Source organism: Dermacentor silvarum, chromosome 2 (assembly GCF_013339745.2).
Source record: "Dermacentor silvarum isolate Dsil-2018 chromosome 2, BIME_Dsil_1.4, whole genome shotgun sequence".
NCBI lineage: Eukaryota > Metazoa > Arthropoda > Arachnida > Ixodida > Ixodidae > Dermacentor > Dermacentor silvarum.
Window position 1 is genome coordinate 64,612,036 of NC_051155.1, and position 20,357 is coordinate 64,632,392.

Consider the following 20,357-nt stretch of genomic DNA (forward strand, 5'->3'; position numbering starts at 1 on the left):
CAAATCGAAGTGGTGCCATAACGCGCCGCGTTTGCGCAGTGGCTTTGGCCTTGCGCTACTAAACCCGAGGACGCGGGATCGAATCCCGGCCGCGGCGGCCGCATTTCGATGGGGTCAAGTTGCAAAAACGCCCGTAACCCGCGCATTGGGTGCACATGAGCTCCTTAGGTGGGTGTGGGCCGCGCGTATTGGTGAAAGAGGAGGAGACGCAATGGCGGTGCATGCGGAAGGAGAAAGCTCGCAGGCAGACAATTGGAGAAAGAGTTTAACGCAGAGGTCGGCAAACAATTAGCGAATGTTAGCGAGGCGGGAATTGCATTACAGCCGCTTACGTGCAGGTTGAGGACCAGTTTGTTTTCATTAGCCGAACTGTTTAGTTGCTGGCCTCCGCGGTATACTACGTGTTACCGCTAGTAATATGTTCGGGAGAATGGGTGATTTAATGTAGATAATTTGTTTATTCACTGCATTCTGAACTATTAGGAGCACTGTAGTGGTCAGCGGTTAGATTTGGAATAGCTGGCGTGCTTCAAATGTTGCAGAACTATCGGTACATGGTGCACCCTTGTAGTCTGCCTGAGTGGAAATAGGGCCACCGCCATGAACTGAAAGGACTGCGTTGCGATCAGCATTTAAACGAAGTGGAGCTGCTGAAGTGGGTAACATCACGTGTTGGCTCATGTTTTGGGCAAGAATAAAATCTCAGCTACGAGGCAATAATGACCATGCATGCTATATATTCGGCTGACACCGTTACGCGAAAACAATGCCGTGCAAATAGACTGTTTCAACAAAATGCGCGTGAGAAGAAAAGAAAGATACGTGTATAGTAAGTACTTACTGATTTGTCAAGTTCATACTGTGCCACTGCACTCTCAGCAAAATTCTTAACATTTGCGCTTCGTTGCAGCAAAATTTGTGTATTTTTAGAGGATACAAACACTCGGAGTGGACAAAGCCAACGATACTGATTAAATTACGGCGGTAATAATTATTACTGTAATGGGCCCAACTGTACGTTTTTCTTGAATTTCAGGTTTTAATTCTTTGTCTAATATGCTGCAATGTGTCTATTTTTTATATAACTTCTATCGTTCGACGTATTTAGTATTGTACACATTTGTTATTGCCCCACTTCTCTCTATAATGCCTCGACGATTGAGGGTATATAATTAATTAAACAAACGAAACGGATTTTCAAGATTACGGTTACAATTTCTATTGAGCCGTCTTCCTATGATAAGTATCCTTCCTATCCTTCCTATGATAAGTATCCTTCTATGATAAGTGCAAAAGAAAGGTTTCGACTACAGCAGCCCGTCTAAGCTGAAATGACCTCGCAGGCCAAGCCAGATGACGCGCTGGACTTCAGCCGGCTACAGAACGACTTCGTGGCTTCGATGGTCAGCCGACGACCCGACCGGTTCGTCGGTCTGTGCACGGTGCCGATGCAGAGCCCACAGCGGGCCGCCGAGGAGTTGAAGCGGTGCGTCACCCAGCTGGGAATGCGGGGCGTCATCGTCGGATCGCACGTCAACGAATGGACGCTGGCCGATCGAGCACTCGACCCTTTCTACAAGGTGAGCGAGTCTCGTGGTATCGACACGAGTTCCGCGCCTTAGCACGCAATTGGTGATCTTTTTTTTCTGGTTTATGGACGCACTCCTGTGAGTATTTCTTACAAGTGGAACCAGATGGCGCAACTAGTCACATGCACGCTTTCGTGCACCTGCGGCCTCGTGTCAAGGAAAAATGCCGCGCGCAGTGTGCACTGCTTAGCTGACAGCTGTAGTAAGGCACGTTTACTGAGAAATTATGGCAAGTTAGGAAAAGAAAATAGGCAATGTCGTTGACTGTAGGGACACTGACAGCCTTTCCAGGGAACCGAGAGCACCGAGAACTTTCAGTCCGCCACAGTCCTTTGCTGCATGATGTCTATCCGTACGTGAAGGTGCTTTTCATGGGCATTCGGGGGCATTTATAGGGGGCGGAATGCAAAAATGCTCCTGAACCTTAAATTGGGGGGAATAGTGAAAATTGTTCCGGTGTCTCTGCTACGGCGGACCTCATAATCAGATCGAGGTCTGATTGAATGAATGAATGAATGAATGAATGTATTTCTCCTGTTTTCAACAGAAATGAAGCAGAAGCTAAACGCCGTATGACCTGAAGAAGGCTTCTGCTCCTCCAACATTTCAGCACGCAGGCCGAATGGTTAGCACATTAAACCCCGTGTTTCTTTGTATTATTCATTGAGGAATTTAGATGAAAGAAGGAACAAAAATCCCTTTGACTTCAGACGCATCGGAAGGTGTATAGTGCGCCCACATTGCAACTTTGACCAAACTCACAGCAGCAAGCGACTCACCTGTTTCAGTTCTCCATTTCTCCCTTACGGCGAATTCTCCTTATCTGGCAAGGGTTGTATATTTTTGAAGGTCAGACCTGGCTCTATGGGGAGAGAAGCATATATGAGCGAGTATTCGCAGCAGCGTGTCGCATGTGTGTGCTGCAGAGAAAATACGGAGACGACTGAGCACGTAGTAATGAAATGCCGAGATATTTACCTAGCAAACAACGTAGGAAACGTCAACTTTCCAGAAGCGCTGGAAGTAAAAGCTGATGATCAAAGAAAGTTAACTGATTAGCGGGGAAACGGGCAAGACACACTTAGAGCACTGGTGAAAAACGTGCAGGAAAGAGATAGGTATCATTAGAGGCATTGGCAACCAAGATTATGTAGGGATAGGCAAAATGTTGCACTAAAATAGATGCAGTAAAATTTGGCTTGCTCACGCAGACTAGGTGACTGTTTTTCGCCACCCCGATTCATTGGGAATGCCATAAGAAATGACTATCACCACGGAGTCGAGCAAGAGCTTCATGTCGAGGCTCGTTTTCTCGCACGCCGACTTATAGCGACATTATCGAGAACTGTGCGCATTTTCTAGGCGTGGAAGCCATTCTCTTTTACCAAACCTTTAAATCGAAGCTTAACTCCCATCGTTCGCGTCGGTGATAGGCTTTTTCAATGAATACCTCAATACAGGACAGCACAAGTGAGAGAGATGATGCGTGAATAAGGGTGTGGAGGGGTGCTTCGGGGCGAAACCTGTGCGCAAAACAGTTCGAGCTCGGGAGATCGCAAAACACTGCCAGATGTTTTAGAGCACTACGTGTACGGCCATTGGGTGAGAGAAACATGTGCGCTGGGTTTGTGAACTGATAGATTGGCACCGTGCAGGGTGCCGTTGGGTGAGGGGTACTGTACATGGGAATCGGTAGGTCACTGAGCTTCTTCTTGAAAGCATTCCAGCTAGAGATCTCGTCCTCGTGTGTCCGGAGCCAGACACGAGGAGTTCCGCCCAAGTAAATAGGACATTCGCTGGCATAATGGTAGGGTCCCAGCGGTTGTTTCGGCTAACACGCTCACACAGGCTGAGCCAGGCCTCAACGTCGACATTATCTTAGCCGGCGAATATGGCAGGATCGCAGGGATTGGTGACCGTGACGTACATTGTTGTCGGGGTAGCAGGAGCAAAATCAGACGAGGTGTCGTCGCCGGGAGCCATTACGGAAAGCAGCTCGGTGCGGCCGCTGCGGAGCTCCGTGGCGAGGACGGGGAGCGGCACTCTCCACCAAAATGTTACGCGAACGGAGAATTAAGCACTGGAGACTATTTGCAAAGTATATTTACAAAGGATAATTGCAGCGCTGTCCAGTTCAGCCGACAGGTCGAGAGTCTGAAGCAGTTCTTCGTCGGGGCGCCCGCACGCATCGTCCCTAAGAAACACGCAATATGCATGTATCAATATGTCATGCACGCGTTTTCGTTCTACACCTATAGATAAACGGATTTCTAAAGGAGAGGGGATAGACGGAAAGACAGGGAGGTTGGTCAGTTCTCAGACCGACTGGCTACCCTGTGCTGGGGAAAGGGTTTAAGGGGAATAAAAGATAACAGAAAGGAGATGTTACAAAAAAGGGAAAGAAGAGCACAAAAAACGAAAATAGAAGGAGAACACGGCACTGCTGAAATTCTCTCTCTACAACCAATTCTCTGCAAGAAGCGCAACAACGCTTTCAAAGCCTTCTGTGCTGAGGAAGTATTTCTAAAGGACATGCGTTAGGTGTCTTGAGCTCTCAACGGAAGCGTACGGAGGAGTATATAGCGGCACAGAAGAAGTATGGCGCCGAGCAAGCCCGGCTTAGGCGTGCTGCAGAACGCAGTACTCAGCTTTAGCAAATGTTCCAACCAAAGCGTGAAGCATTCCGCCACCTAACATTGACCATGCAACAAGATTAACTTGAAGCAAAACGTGAGGCCAGTCCTCACGTACATTTAGCAATCGACCAGCAAGAACAGGAAGCTCGACTCGAAGTAAAACGTCAGACCGAGTGTTGCAGAACATAGGTGATAGATCAGGAACAACTTCGCGCGAAGACAATTCAGGCTAAACAGCAGGAACGGGCAGAACAACGACAGTCGTTCACATCTGCCAACTGCTACTTAGCGAAGTACATCATGGAGGACCACATCCGCACTGTATGTAGTGTGTGCGATAGACTGTGCTTTCGTTCCGACGTAGCAGTGGTCTTCGATCGTCATCAGTGTATCTACTCGGAGAAGCTCTTCTTGGAGAACACGAGGGCAACGCTTGATTTCCTCAATGGGTAAATCTCCTTGAAACTGCGTGCAATTTAATGCCTGTCTGGCAGCAACGGGTGTGCCGACCTGACCAGCCCGAACACCTTCCTCTGCTGAACAGGATATGGAGACCCACGTCTTTACTTGCATCCCATTCGGGAAGATCACACACCCCATGCTCTCGTTTTAACCCTCAGCAATCTTCGCTTTAGCTTTCCTTTCCCGCATTCCAACAAGTGCGTTAGCTATGCCATATTTTTTTTTTGTACAATGAAAATAAATTTCGGCGTCTGGTCGCCATGCTATGGTTACAACCGTTCCTGTTCGCATGACAAATAACGAAGATATAAATATCGCGAAAAGAACACATTCTGATACAAATTAAACCATTTAGTGCCTATTTGTTCCGATACCTTTATCTCGCAGCCAACTCCAATGCCGCCTACTCAAAGACGTGTGAAACGCAGGAACGCTTTTATGAGGTAACCTCCTGACTGATTATAATGATTTCTTTGAAGTTAGAAGAAAACGTTAAATTCTAGTAACTGTATAAGCTGAATTTTTATTTTAGCTCTGGATCTTTTTTAAAAAATTGCTAGGAAGTGGTAGAAGAAGAAGAAGAAGAAGAAGAAGAAGAAGAAGAAGAAGAAGAATACGTTTATTTTCAAAAGCATTTTGGTGGAATGGTCGGAGCCCCTTTAGTCCAGGGCCCCACTGGCCTCGGCCGCCCGCTTGACCTGTTCTATGAAGGACTATTGTGGTATGTTAAAAAAAAGCGCGAAGCTTACAAATCGGTAACTCTGCATCAAAACTGATATCGCAGTTTTGCAAACTGTATCCGTTACATCATCTAAAGCGGACAAAATTCGTGTATAAGTTATTCCCTTTTGCGCGCCTGCTATGTACTGTTAGACGTAGTTTACAAAATTGCGACAACGTTTTTTATTGTTGAGTAACAGATGTCTAAACGTGATAGTAGTTTCATTTTCTTTCTAAATATTTGCAGTGTACGAAAACTTTTATAAGTCTATTGCAGCTCTAAATCAAACATTCACTTGCAATAGTCAGTAGATTTTAACTTGCTATTTTAAATGCAACAAACCTCATGAAATTTGGTGCAGTGGTTGGTATCATAAAACAAAATAAACGCCCAGTGTTTCAACTTCTCACTTGAAGTAAGCTGGAATTACTGGATGATGGAGCGACAGCATCCAGTAGCGTCATGATTTTTGAAAATCTCCAAGCAATGGCTGGTTTCAGTCAAAAGAATGTACAAGTTCTGCATGTGGACATGACGAATAAACGTAGTAATGTGTTTAAAATACTAAAACAATTGACATGTTCAGCGAATAGGGGATTTTATTTGCCGGAAGTTATTAAAAGAAACTGCACCCACCCCTACGGTTGCAGCGACACTGTTATGTGCTAATACAACCCTTGTCCGTAAAGTTTCCAGACTGATTTATTTTCTTCTCTAGAAATGATTCCCCAAAACAAATGTTGGTGCGTATGTGTAGCGCAATCTTTTCGGGCTAACCTGAGCTATTTATGTTAATTGCTGTGGCAGCCGCTAGATGGCACTACATGTAGAAAAATATGTTGTCACTAGTCGTCTGCGCATTCTACTGTGAGTGAATGTGGAAAGATGGACATCCACCTCGAACAGCGTGTAAACATAAAATTCTGTGCGAAGCTTGGCAAGAAAGCCACACAGACGTATGAGCTCCTTCGTGACGCTTACGGCAACGAGACATTATCACGGGCGCGAGTTTTCGAGTGGCACTGGAGGTTCGTTTCGGGTCGAACGTCGGTGGAAGGCGACACAAGGCAAGGGCGCCCTTCAACATCAGGGAATGAAAACAACGTGGCGCGGATCAGGGAGATCGTACAGCAAGACCGCACCATTACAGTCCGCATGCTATCGGATGCTCTCGACATTAGTAAGACAACATGCCACCAAATTTTGCGTGAGAACCTGGGGAAACGAAAGCTGAATGCCAGACTTGTGCCGCACTCCCTCACAAAGGACCAGAAGGACACGCGGGCATCAGTGAGCGCTGATTTGCTCTCCGAGGCACAGAAGGATGCCGCATTCGTCGACAGCATCATTGCTGAAGACGAAACATGGTGTTCTCAATACCATCCTCAAACAAAGAGGCAGCGCGCCGAAAGGCGGTCCACAAGCTCTCCAGCGTCGAGAAAGGTGCGGCGAAATAATACCAAAACAAAGAGGATGCTGATAGTCTTTCTCGATGCCAGAGGTGTCATACACCACGAGTTCGTCCCACAAGGACACACGGTGAATCAGGAGTTTTATATCCGCGTGCTCCAACGCATGTGTGGTGCACTGCGATGCCCTCGCCCTGACTTCGGGGCGTCTGGACAATGGAGCCTTCTCCACCATAACGCAAGGCCGCACTAGAGTGTTCTAGAATGGGGGAGTGGGTCCAGCGGACGCCTTTGCATGCGCCTAGGGTGAAGCAAAAAACGCGGAAAATGTGGCGGCGCTGCCGTCGCCTTATTCTGAATCTCCGGCCAATAAACGTTGGCTCCGGCTGTTTCGGCAGCGCTCATTGGCTGAGGCGTGCTCGCCGGCTTAGTAGCTGTCGTCTTCTCGACGCACCGTCGTTGTTGCGCCGTTTGCGTTCTTTCCGCCGCTCTTTTTCCATTTTATTTACAATAGATCGGTGGGGAATAATCTCAGTGTTACCGCCACCGAGTATTCACCTGTCAAAGCTCCACGCAGCTGCGGTAGGGTCTCCGACGCGACAAGCGTCCGGCCGGCGAGCGGGGCCGGTCATTCGGGAGATAGTAACGGTGGCGCCACCCGGATTTTCAATAAAAAATTCCTCATCGCAGCGCCCTCGTTGGACCCACTGCCCCAATCTAGTACCCTCTGGCCGCACACTGCTCTCAGAGTGACAAAATTTCGCTGCCGCTGCTCCTCCAACGCTGAATGATCTCACCGCGAGTTTTATTACGGCACCACTGCTACGAGAGATGATGGTAGCTGTACTCGTTAGCCCGCTGAAGGGCAACGCTCGTAGATCCCTTCATGAAAGCGAAGTTGTCTAGGCGAACTATTCCTGGTGTTGCTGACCGTGGTGGCGGCGGCGGCGGCTGTTGCTGCTGCTGCCGCCGCCTTACCAAATAACTCACTAACAAGACAATTAAAAAGATAATTTCCTTGGCTTGAAGGCCTGTTTGCTTGATATGGCTTTTATTATCAAAATCGAGCCCCTCTGTTTCAATTCTTCTCGATCACACACAAGGCGGCACACATATAATGAATCAACTTACAAGCAGGCCTCCTTGACAGCTCTATCTGTACTACCCCTAAAGATGTGCAGGTTTCCAGCTGTGTTGTTAATAACTCAAATCAACATCCTTGGAAACTGGCCTACACGAACAACAGCGCGAGCCACCTTGAAGGCACTGCTGCGTTATTTAAAAGACACCGAACTCAGTGAGAAATTGTGACTCTACACTGTGTGACGTAGGATGGGACGTTGACACTATGCAACACTAGGACGCCTTCGCAGACTGCGTGACAATGCCCACTGTTTTGTGTGTGTGTGTGTGTGTGTGTGTGTGTGTGTGTGTGTGTGTGTGTGTGTGTGTGTGTGTGTGTGTGTGTGCGTGCGTGCGTGCGTGCGTGTGTGTGTGTGTGTGTGTGTGTGTGTGTGTGTGTGTGTGTGTGTGTGTGTGTGTGTGTGTGTGTGTGTATGTGTGTGTGTGTGTGTGTGTGTGTGTGTGTGTGTGTGTGTGTGTTTCTTTCCTTTTCTTCCCCTTTTTTGTACTTAATTTTTTTTCTCTCTCTCCTGCCGAATCCCTTTACCCCTCCCCCGGTACAGGGTAGCCAACCAGAGATAATGTCTGATTAACCTCCCTGTATTTCCTTTACCTTTTTTTCTCTCTCTCAGCTGTGTTGTCTACGGAATTACGGATTGAGACTACAAACACTGCATAAAAATAATGGAGAGTTTCGCCCGAAGGCTGAAGCATTCCAAAGCGATAGCAAGGCTTGGTTTTGCGCTGAAGCTCCTTGGAGACTTATTCCCTATGTCTAACAATGAGTAAAGGAATAATGTTAAGTCTCAATTACAATCTCACCTTCTACGGGTATGCAGCTATGTGCAAACATAAGGTAAACACTTATTTGAAACTTTGATGAAGAACTTGCGCCATTCTTGTGGCTTGCTCGAAAGAGGCGAACACAGAAACAGCATAAGCGACGTTGTTCCGAGAGCCCTACGTGAGGCCGTGTAAACCTAGTAACGTTGGTGTAAACATCTTCTGCGCATGCACAGACGGAATATTTTTTTTACCAGAAAGTAGACAGTTTTAGAATAGTGTTTGCAACGAAACGTAAACGCGTTACGTATGTAATAAATAGCGTTGTCCTCACTGCGCATGCTCCGAAGGTTATTGGGTTTCTGCAGTTTACGTGCGCTATGATAACGTACGTTATTTGACGAGCTCAACGTTCGTAATTCCCGCAGACTAAATCAATGTCTCCTTTATTAGACGCCTGCCGCGTCGCTCGTTTTCCCATCGGAGCGGAGGTTCGCGTGGTTCAGGGTAGTCGCAGAAACACGGCGCTCGCGGCCGACAGTACTTCCTGTCGCGGAGGGACTGACGATTACGAGGCTGGCACGCGCACGACCAATGGCTTGGCGAGAGACTGCGGGTCCTGCCTCGGGGATTGCAACAGACGCCGCTATAATCTCGGAGGCAGGGGAACGTGACCCAAGTCTGGAGCAGCCGCCACAACTAGCCCTCGCAGCCGACAGTGGTGGAGAGGAGGAAAGAGGAGAGGGGTCGGATTCAGCTTCTCGGCTCACGCGGCAGGCATCTGTTTAAGGGGCCTTGACACCAAATTTTAAGCTTATGTTATACATGTATGGTAAACCTTACGCGTCCCACAGCAAGCTGGCGAAATTTTAGTGCATTCGAATCCATAGATAATTCGTATTTCAAATTTTTGATGTCGCACTTGAACCGTAACGCAGTCTGGCAACACTGAATGGTGAGGAAATACATAGGCATCCCCGATAATGGCTCCCTTGGTTAACAGAAACCGGTCGCGAAGGCCAAGGGTTTGTGTATTGCACACACCAGAAGTGATTGGAGAAGCTCGAAATACGTCGTGGCCGCCATGCGTCGCTTCGTTCTTGCATGTGGGTTTCGGCGCATCTCTGCGGTTTACTACTGCTTTTTATCGCGTAAGCGAAGGAACTGCGCGGACAATTCTACGGCGGCACCGTTCCTACGCCTGTGCTCGAGCATGTGGAGAAAGACGTCTGAAGTGGTCTCAAACTGTTTGAAAGCAGACGACAGAGAGGTGGCCCTTGCAGATCCTGACGTCACGCAGCCTTGCCAAAATGGCGGTTGGTGTCGGTGGAAGGAGGTGAGAGGCAGCGATTTCAAATTTAAATTTTGGGTTAAAGTATGCGCTGAGAGCCCAGCTATTTTTGGGTGTATAACCATATTGGACCCTCTAGTATCAGTTACAACTACATATAAAGAGAGAACTGTCGGACGACCCTGTCATGGCCCCTTTAGGAGGCATCGGCTAAAATACCATTGTCGAACATTGCGGCACCAGCGGCTCCCGCTTCAGCGTGAATTCTCGTGACGGCTACGCTCTCACTCTCGTTGATCGCCACTAACTACAGAAATGAGCCTTCCCTTCCTGTAAACTTGCCTTAAACGTTAGTTATGCGGCGCATAGCACGTGCAATTTCTGAGATCGTTTGGCGATTCCGTTGTTCGTAGGCCTAACGAGAGGCGCTCGCATAGCAACAGGATGGTTGCTAATGGATTGCCTTGGCTTGGATACGTTTGATATGAGGTACCAGACGGCTCGCAGGGGCGGAATCTTATAATGGTTCGGAAAGCGAATGGTTGACTTGGCCTCATGTGATTGGTCAGAACTGCGCTCGCGTCACTGGCTGCCAGAGACCGCGGGGCGGCACCGAAAATTATGCGCATGTCACGCATCTGTCAATCATTTTCAAAGCAAACCCGCCGTCGGCTAAGAGCTAAACCGGTGAAGAGGTAGTTTACTGACAGTTCGATTCAGGCGCGTAGCCAGGGGGGGGGGGGGGGGGGAGGGGGCTGCTGGTGCTTCAGCCCCCCCCCCCCCCCCCCCCCCCGAAGTATTTTCGTGCTGTCATGCACCGCCGACCAAAACAACCACCGGCGCCGGAAATCATTGTGGATTTTGTCTACAATGTCTTTTTGACACTCGAAAAGACATTTCGGCGCGAAAATGGCGAACTCGGGCTGGATTTTGTGGAAAGGCCCATGGACCTGGAGTCACATAATGTGAGGAGCCCCAGCCGAGCACAAATTTTCAAGGGATTTTCGATAGCGAGCGGGCGCGTCGCGGCATCTCGCAGCGGCACCGGAATCTACGGAGCGCATGGATTTCAATTCCGAAACTTGATGGGTATAAAGTTCTGATAAACTTTTGACGCGAAAAGTGCACTGACATTTCCAAAGGCGTGCTTCTGATTTTTAATTCTGGAACTTTCTGGGTTTAATGTTTTTATAAACTTGGGCCAACATGCACGCACTCGAACGCGCGTGTCTAAGCCGTTCCAGAAATGGAAGCACGCGCTCGCAATCTTCCACACACACTAAAATATTAAATATCACTGTGACTGTCAGCTGGCATCTGATAATTTTCTCCAAACATTTTCAGAAAGCGCGCCCAATGTGATCGATAAGCTGGACCAGGGCAGGTAAAGTAAAATAAGAGAAAACAGAAGAAACTCAACGGCCTATTTAATTTGAGACAGTTCTTTTTTGCGGGCGGTAAGGTGTTGCTCTCCGTGGCGATAGGGACACTGGTCCCATGGATTTAAGTAAAGCCCCCGCTGAAAATACTGGTATTTCCAGAACGCTTCTTCGCATGCGAGCTGATTGTGGAGATACACATCTGAAGAACCATTTGGAAAGTTGCCCCAGTAATGCCTCGTATTTAAACCAGACGTACAAAACCAAATTATAGAAATTTGTGGTGAAATTATCAAAGAAAGCCTAGATGCGAAAGTGAACGCTGCAGGCTGCTTCTCCGTATTTGCTGACGAAACGACGGATATTGCTGGAATCGAACAGCTTACTGTTTGTGCAAGGTACGTAAACAAGGATGTCAACGATATAGAAGGAAGGAAGGAAGGAAAATAAGAGGTGAAACGCAGAGAGGTTAACCAGGTTAAGTGCCCGATTGGCTACTCTGTACAGGGGGATGGGGTAAGGGCAGAAAAGATTAGAAAACAAAAGAAGATTAAAAAGAAAATTAAAAGAAACGTATCAGTCCGCACATTCTCTAGTTTTTCACTAAGTCCTGTTTCTTTTAAAAAGCGTAATAGCGCTTTTAAAGCAGTTTGTTCCGACGTCGGCTGGGACCAGGGACGAAGAATTGTGGCTTCCGTAAGAGGACGGCTGTCTACCTTGTCGAGCGTGGTGTTGAGGAAACGATATCGAAGTGTTTTTAGGTTTTAGCACAGGAATAGATGCCCTCTCTCATGGAGACTGCAGGCTACATGTACATGTGTACAAACCAGAGCACTGCACGGGCTCGGGCTTACCCGAAAGCCCGGGCCCGGCCCGGCCCACGGCCGGGCCGGGCCGGGTACAGCAGTTTTTTCACGGGCTCGGGTCGGGCTCGGGCACGGCGTGTGCTTTTTGACCCGGGCCCGGGCCGGGCTCGGGCTTTCTGGTGGTGTGCATGTAACGTGCAGCGAGTTATACTCGGGCGTCTCAACTCTGACAAACATAAATTTTTCGGTCTCGGGCCGGGTTCGGGCCGGTTTCGAGCCGGGCCTCGGGCCTAAGGTAAAGGGGTGTCGGGCCGAGCCGGGTGGGTAACGTAGATTATTTCTAGGCCCAGGCCGGGCCCGTGTCTCGCCATAAAAGTTTTGTTCGGGCTCGGGCGGGCAGCCCAACGTAAAAACGGGCCCGGGCCGGGTCCGGGCTGAAAAAATCGGCCCGTGCAGTGCTCTAGTACAAACTGCTGCATATTCTAGTCGCCCTTCCAGTGCCACTGCCAGCGCAGAGAGATTTTCAAACATGAGATTACTACAAAAAACACTTGGGCTTCACAATGAGGAACGCATGGTTATGCTGGCGCTTCTATACGCCCACAGAGACGTCGCCATCAACGCGTCCGAAGTTACTGAACGCTTCGCTAAACCTCCCCGCCGAGTAAAGTTTATCGTTTAGATAGCGAAGCAGCAAAAATAAATGCCTGTAAAAATATCTGTTCCTTCACGTTCCTGTATAAGCTCGTAATTATGAAAACGTATGAAGGTTCATTAGCTTTTAAAACCACAGAAATTTTCACCGTTTATTGTAACAGTTAGCATGATGATCAAAATTATCCTGGGAATACAAAAATTACGGGGACATCAATAACCAATTTTGATAAACCTTGCTCATTGAAAGCCCGGCACACGCGGGGTTTCCCAAAAACGCACTCGAATGTTGGGTAAATCAACTTGCCGCATCATCTGTGGCTTTCGTTTGTCCTTTTCTTTCCTCTTTAGCTACATGTATTTACTTCTTTTTTGAAAAGAAGCAATAGCCTTCTTTGACTTTGGGTGCAGATTAATTGTTGCCGCTGTGCAGGCAGTTAAAATACGCATTTTAGTATTGATTTCTGCATTCTTTTTCTCTTATTCTAGCCACATGGTGCTGTCGCAATCGCAGCATGGCCCAAATGCATATTACAATTTCTGAGATCATAGTTTTGTTCTTGTCTGGATCCTCTGTCTTTATACTCGTATGCGTGAACTTTACTATCTGTGACTGCGCAAGATGTTTATTTGTCTTGTTTGACGCATTATATACAATGACGTTTCCTTAGATACGTAGATTTATTGCAGACTTATACGTATATTTAAATATCTTGTTGCGAGGTTTTGTGTATACAAGCAGTGAACTTAGTTTCACGCGACACTTTCTTGCCGTTTATCTTGGCATTTGTATATTCCATTCTATCTTCGCATTTCTAATGTATATTTTGCGGAACTTCTGCTTTTTATATGTACTCGTTGTTGCAACTATAATTTCGGTGCAATTACAATATACGACCGGTAACATCTGCTGCTGCGCAACCCATTGCAACGAAGGACAGCGTCATTGAGGTTTTTCCCTGGTCGTTGCATATGTACAAAAACGTAAACAAGGTTGTTAAATGACAAAGATTCATCAAAATATTTGTCAACTTGTTCATTTTATGGCCTTTACGTGTTTCATACCAGCTGCATGCACTGCTTTGCTGGTTTCGAACTGATATAGTTCTAAAGTTCGCGTGATATTTTCTTTGCTTTTTAGATAGACCAGGAAAAAAACGCGGAGGCATTGATATCAGCTATTACTGCCACAATTTTTGGGACATACGAAGCTATTCTTTTATGAAGCAAACACACAATTTACTTGTCTTGACTGTGCGTAGCGTTAAATAATTCGTTTTCAGCACGTAATATACGATGGCATTGGCAATGGCAATGCAGTTATTATTCATGTATTTGATGCCTCGACAACTTTTATAAGGAGGAGGCCGCGTTCCAACTTGAGCCCCCCCCCCCCCCCCCCCCCCCCCGAAAAAAATTGCTGGCTACGCCACTGGTTCGGTTGATGTGGCTTGGTTGTCGGCTTCAGACCCTGGCCGCGCACGCCTACCACGCTGTCCCGGAAGACCCGCGGGCGTCGCGCGCCCGTCCGTTGGTTGGTTCGGAAGCAATCATTTTCCATTGTCGGCTGCTTGGAGTTGCTCTTCCGGTGTCGACGACGGCTGGAAGTACTGGCAACGGCAGCAATGGACCGCAGCCGTGCGGCGGGAAATGTTTTGTTCTCACGCTTCCTTTTGCCATCTCGGTGTTTGCTGCATTCGATTATGTTTACAGGGGTAAGTGGCGAAGTTGATCACGGTCTACCCATGTTTTGGTTCAGTTTTTTTCGCTGTGTAGCATGCGGGTTAAATGCATTTCACCTGTTCTGAGAGCCGTTTGCTGCTTTTACCCTTTGCCGCTTCCTTACTGTGTTGCTCGTGCTGGGCTGCACGGCTGTACGAATACATCGTGTTGTGTGGTAATGCTGCTGAGGCTGGCAAGGGCTGGTTTTGTTTGTTTTATGTGGCCCTGGTTAAATATCTGTATCAGCTGTCACGTTGTTCGTGTTCTGGGTCAATATAATGCCATTTTGAACTGTTGCTAGTTGCTGCATGCAAAATTGCTGTTGATATTTATCGAGTACGAGGTTTTTGTCTCGCCTTGTTTCTAAAGTACTTGAATCACGCTGTGTTTTGTCGGAATTATTGAGGCAAGTTCTTCTTTAACAGGTTTATTCTTTTCACCCGAGGTCATCTCTGTATTGCGATTGCTTGGGAAGTGTGTTAGAAAACAGGTGGCTCAGGGCAAAGATTGCTGTTAAATGCTGCGGATGGTATTGCTGTTAGCTTTTCGCTGAAAAATTCGCGTCATGTTTTTGAAGTCTTTACATGTTGATGCTGTGTGAGCAGATTTACCACGCATGCAGATGGGCTTTGGTTGTTTCAAAGTTCAGTGCCATGTTTGCGTTGGGCATTTCTGTACTGAACTGAATTCTTTCGTATGATGTTTTGGTGGTGTATGAGTGTAATGTATACGCCGCAAGAGGCTAAACCCGGCCTTGCCGCTAGCGCCCATCAACACTAGCCAGCGCTGCTCAGCCTTTGAATATATCTTGTGGCCGCTCTCTTCAGTAACATTTCGAAGAAAAACAAGACTACTCAAAAGTTCGTATGACTTTAGCTTTGTACGTTTCCAAACAGGTCACTATATTAATTCCAAAAACTAGCGAGACGGGCAGTTCGTCGACGCACGCAGCGGCATTGTATCGGTGGTGCAGCTCAAACTCGCGTTTCGAAACTAGGTGCACTAGGTTAGAAACCAACTGTCCGACACTTTAAAGCCTTATCTCTATGCTTCAAAGTCGCTGTGAGGTACAGAAAATTGGAGGACGCTTAAGCTTCGCCCTTAAGAGTGGAACGCGATAGCGTTATCGGGACCCGTTCGCATCGCATTTTTTTTTCATTAGGCTTCACTGCTACACGAACGTGGGAAAGCCTGCTTACAAAGACCAAGCTTACACCGATCCCCTTAAAGTCGGCTTCACTTTTAAACAGAAATGCATTGCTGGGAAGACGTTCTTCCAGGGGCAATATAAGTCATCTTCTATTGAAATGTAAAGGCCCTAGCTTTTTTACAATTTTATTAATTGTTTGCTATTGCCCCGACGCGCGCGTGTGTCCAAACGCATTATGCAGGCCAAGTCCCAATTTGACCTGCCGAGGATGCGAGCGCCATCTGTATAAGATTTTCGCAAGTTGCCTACCCGAGCGCGCCGCTGTTGATATGGTAGAAATGCTGGCAAAAGGGATTTGTGTTTGACTTTCCTCGTAACAGAATCACTTTCCAGCGATTACGCTGGAAAGTACGACGAGTCACATATACATTAAAGCCGACGTGCTCATCTCGTGCATCACCGAGATGTGACGCCTGCATCGCCACTGCTGGCGCTCCCAATCACGCTAGCGTTGTGAGACGCCTGTTCCTTCTGCCAAACAGTAGTTGCCTTACGTGCTGCGTCGCGCCAACTTGTCGCCACCACTTATATACGCGACAACATTCTGTAGAAGCACAGAGAAAGCTACGCGCACGCGCTTTAGTGCGGAGCTTCTGCTTCTGCGTTACTACGCCAAGTAGTGCCGACGTTTTGCCCTTGCGGATCACAGGACCCAGGAAGCCAAAACTAGGAGCAGCAAGTGATAAAATCCTTCTCCTATAAGCAACCTTTAAATTTATGACATAAATCATGAACAAAAGAAATTGAATAATAATTGGTACGATTTGTTTTACGTTATGTAGCTTCCAATTGCTTGCATTCGCAGACTACGTTCAGATGCGCAGTAAAAAAAATCATGCTTTGGCTCCGTAGCTTTGGCTGCGCTGCCACAGAAAGTTGTCGCCGGGTGTAGTTAGAACACCGCGCCAGGAGTTCGAGCACAACCATAAACTTTGCTATCGCTATCAATGCTTCGCCCTTCTGGCAAAACTGGCAATGTCTTTCTTTTTCAGATTTTTAAGCATTCGTTCAAAATTTAGCGCATCTGCTTGGTCGGCTGTTTGCCGAGTAAAGTGGGCCAGTCCTGGAGATAGTGCAATAGTAAACTGGACCGATTCCGGGTCTGCATATTTGTTTTCCTTTACTGGGGATAACTGGCTTAGACTTCATCATGAGCAGGCATGAAAGGACGAGTGAAAAATTCTACAACAAAAGCATTCTTTGGAATAAGTGCCCCCTGTGCCCTCCCCCCCAACCCCTCGCAGTTACCCCCTATCAACTCGCCGGAAATATTAGCAATGGGATTGTTCTCGGCATTTCTTACCAGTGGCCTTGAAAGTACACCCTCTTGCAAATAACGTTCTGAAATCAGGATTTTAGAATGTCAGTAGGAGAAATAAGAAAAGTGTTTACAGGATGCTTAACTGCAGTTTCTCAACATCTCTGAAGGTTCTTTTACAACGATGATCTGCTTCAGCTACTCTAAACTACATCATCACGACCCTCCCAGCAGTTCATTTATCTTGCGCCGCCTAATTACCTCGATATATGGATGATTTGCCGACACCCATTGGTTAAAGTAAGCAGTCCGTTCGTTAAAGTACTTAGCCTGGCATTCCTAGTAATTCTCTTAATGGAAAATCTTATTTTACAGCGAAGCTGTTAAGGGCTAGTTACCCCAGGATTGTGTCCACGTGTAGAAAAATACTATCATCATCAACTTTGGCTCGAGCGTCGTCGTCGACTTCTTCCGCAGCTTGCTCGTTGGCACCCCTCGGTTTGCGCTTTTGCCACTGCTCCCGCGTTTGTCGTCGTCGTCTGCTTCCACAGCTGGCTGCGTTGCCGCTAATCATTCCAGCGTAGAATTCCACTTTTCTTCTGTCGGCGTAACAGGGAAGCCCAGGTGAAACGTCAGCGAAGAGCCGCCGACCTTTGTGGGAGCGCAATGTTGAGGCCAAACGTCAGTGTCGTCTTACCCTCCAGGAACCCGACAATGGTGGTGCACGCCTCGCAACGCTAGCGCGAACTTCCCTGGTGCAACGGCCAGGTTTCAATGCGAGTTTCTCAACCGGAATATTTATGATAGACATGTTCGGTTGGGTGATGCCCAACGACGATACGCCCATTCTCATCGTGGGGGCAATATTCACTACAGCAGACCAGCCATAGTCACAGCTAGCTTCGCTGGCTTCCATCTTCGCAGATGTGGAAGGCCTCTGAAATTTCTTTCCCTTCCAGCAAGTTCAGATGCCGCACAACAACATGCACAAGTTTGCCAACGTTTTATGGCTCTTTAATTTCTCCAGCACCCACCGTGATTGCTTAGTGGCTATGGTGTTGGGCTGCTAAGCACGAGGTCGCGGTATGAAATCCTGGCCATGGCAGCCGCATTTCGATGAAGGCGAAATGCGAAAACACCCGTGTACTTAGATTTAGGTGCACGTTAAAGAACCCCAGGTGGTCCAAATTCTTCCGGAGTCCCCTACTACGGCGTGCCTCAGAATCAAATCGTGGTTTTGGCACGTAAAACCCCACAATTTAATTTTAATATTGAATTAATTTCTACTGCAAAATTCTAAATTTCGCTACCATAATTTCAAAAGAACATGCTGTATTGACACGAACTTTGAACCTGATACATCTAGCAGCCTCCTCATGGTGCTTCCATGAATTCTCGAAATAGCTCGGACAAGCAATTGGTAAGTTTTTATACTTATCAAAACCCTTATTTCACCTTCTCAGTTTTGGCTTTGTTCACACATCACCCTTGTCATCGCGTCCACATCAACTTTGACATTAACCACGGTGGGCGTTTCGGTTCCTGGAATAATTAATTACAACTTAATCAAATTGTGGGGTCTTCAGTGCCAAAACCACGATCTAATTGCGAGGTACGCTGTAATTGGTGGCCCCTTATTAATTTTGACCATCCGGGGTTCTTTAACGAGAACCTAAATCTAACTAGACGAGCGTTTTCTTTTCGTTTTCTTTTTTTTTACATTTTACGCTTATCGAAATGTGGCTGCCGCGGCCGGTATCCAACCAGCGACCTTGAACTCAGCAGTGCAACACCAGAGCCATTGAACTACCGCGCCACGTTGGAATGTGCGCGAATATTTTTAGTTGTTGCACTTTTGGGCGTTAACGTTCTAGTTGCAACAACAGCCTCGCACTAAAAAAAGAAAAAAAAAACTAGGCTGCATAGTCTCATCGATCACCCGATGTGTAATTGCCGAGATGCAGCTCGCCCAAAAATTTGGCCATTGCCGATCACCCGTTGTTTTCAAGGGACACTAAAGAGAAAAATAATATAGGCTGTATTAATAAATACCACATTGTATGAGCGATACCAAACCGACACTGTTACCGTGAGAATAGGCTTGGTGAAGCAGGAAATGCGCGAGAAGGAAAAACGGATGACGACGCACCTTGAAGTTCCCGCCCCAGAGTGCCATGAAGTCATGCATATGGGGGGCGTCTTCTCGGGTTTTATTTATATTTTTATCGTTGAAAATGGATTTCATTGCACGAAAACAGACAAAGACTGAACAAGTTTGCAGAGTATTGACTGGGCCACGCACGGGCCTAAGACCGGTATCAGGTTATGGCAGTGATGTTTTGTCCTGTGTCCGGCCTTCGTTGCAGACAGTCCAGGAACTCGGCGTGGGCGTGTTTGTGCATCCTTGGGACATGCCGCCTTCAACGCGCTATAACAAGTACTGGCTCCAGTGGCTTGTCGGTGAGTCGTGCGATGTACGCAAAAATATGGCTACAAGCACCCCCCCCCCCCCTAAATAAAAAAGTTCTGCGGAATTCATATCAGATAACTGTCTTTGAGCATGTGATAGCAGTTCAGCATTACGATGCTGAACACAATTTATACCCTATAAATCGGCCTTCTTTAATTTGATATATTTTCATGAAAAAAAAACAAGCTAAAGCCAGCCCTCGTGTTATATAGTGGTCTTTAGCCGAATGAGAGTCGTCGTCTGGCACACTGTGTTTACACAGGCTTTTTTTTTCTTCTCATCGCTGTGTCCTTTGTGTGTTCATGCATCCGATCAGTTCCGACTTTTCCGTTCCGATCAACATAGCTTCTGATTTGTTTAGTATTATTTTTTCGCCCGTAGAAGGATGAGCAGCGGCGTGCATGAGGAGGCAGTTTTCAGCTGCATTTAAGATAAAAGTTGTTGACTTTTATTGAAGCGAACTGTTACTGAAGTGAACTGTTTTACTGTTGTCTTTGCTGAAGCGAACATGGCCGCTCAGAGCCAGTTTGGCGTTTCGGAAGAAAGCGTGCGATATTGGAGAGAAAGAAAGGAGAGCTGCGAAGTGAAACACGTGCACAACGTCATTTCGTGGGCGTAGTGGGGTTCATACGCAGCTTGAGGACACACTCGCAGACTTAGTGCTGCGACGACGCACTGTGGAAGACGGCCAGCGATGGTTTCGCTGGCCGCCTTCCGAGGACAGTCGTCTTCCGGCCAAAATGGTCGTCCAAAACGGTCGTCTTCAGAGGACGGTGCTGCTACTTGCAACGAATGAGACTACAGCTCCGATGGTGGGTGAGCGGTGCCGTTTCGAAGTAAATGTG

The 20,357-nt window shown here is 47.4% G+C and overlaps 1 protein-coding gene across 1 annotated transcript in view; it reads left to right on the forward strand.

The window, feature by feature from the left end:
- The window catches only part of LOC119440098 (2-amino-3-carboxymuconate-6-semialdehyde decarboxylase), a 60,391-nt gene that overhangs the window by 30,626 nt on the left and 9,408 nt on the right, over positions 1 to 20,357 (forward strand). Inside the window, exons 4-5 of the mRNA XM_049662749.1 lie at positions 1,344 to 1,580; positions 19,409 to 19,516. Of these exons, the coding sequence (XP_049518706.1) occupies positions 1,344 to 1,580; positions 19,409 to 19,516 (345 nt within the window). The remainder of the gene's footprint in view (positions 1 to 1,343; positions 1,581 to 19,408; positions 19,517 to 20,357) is intronic.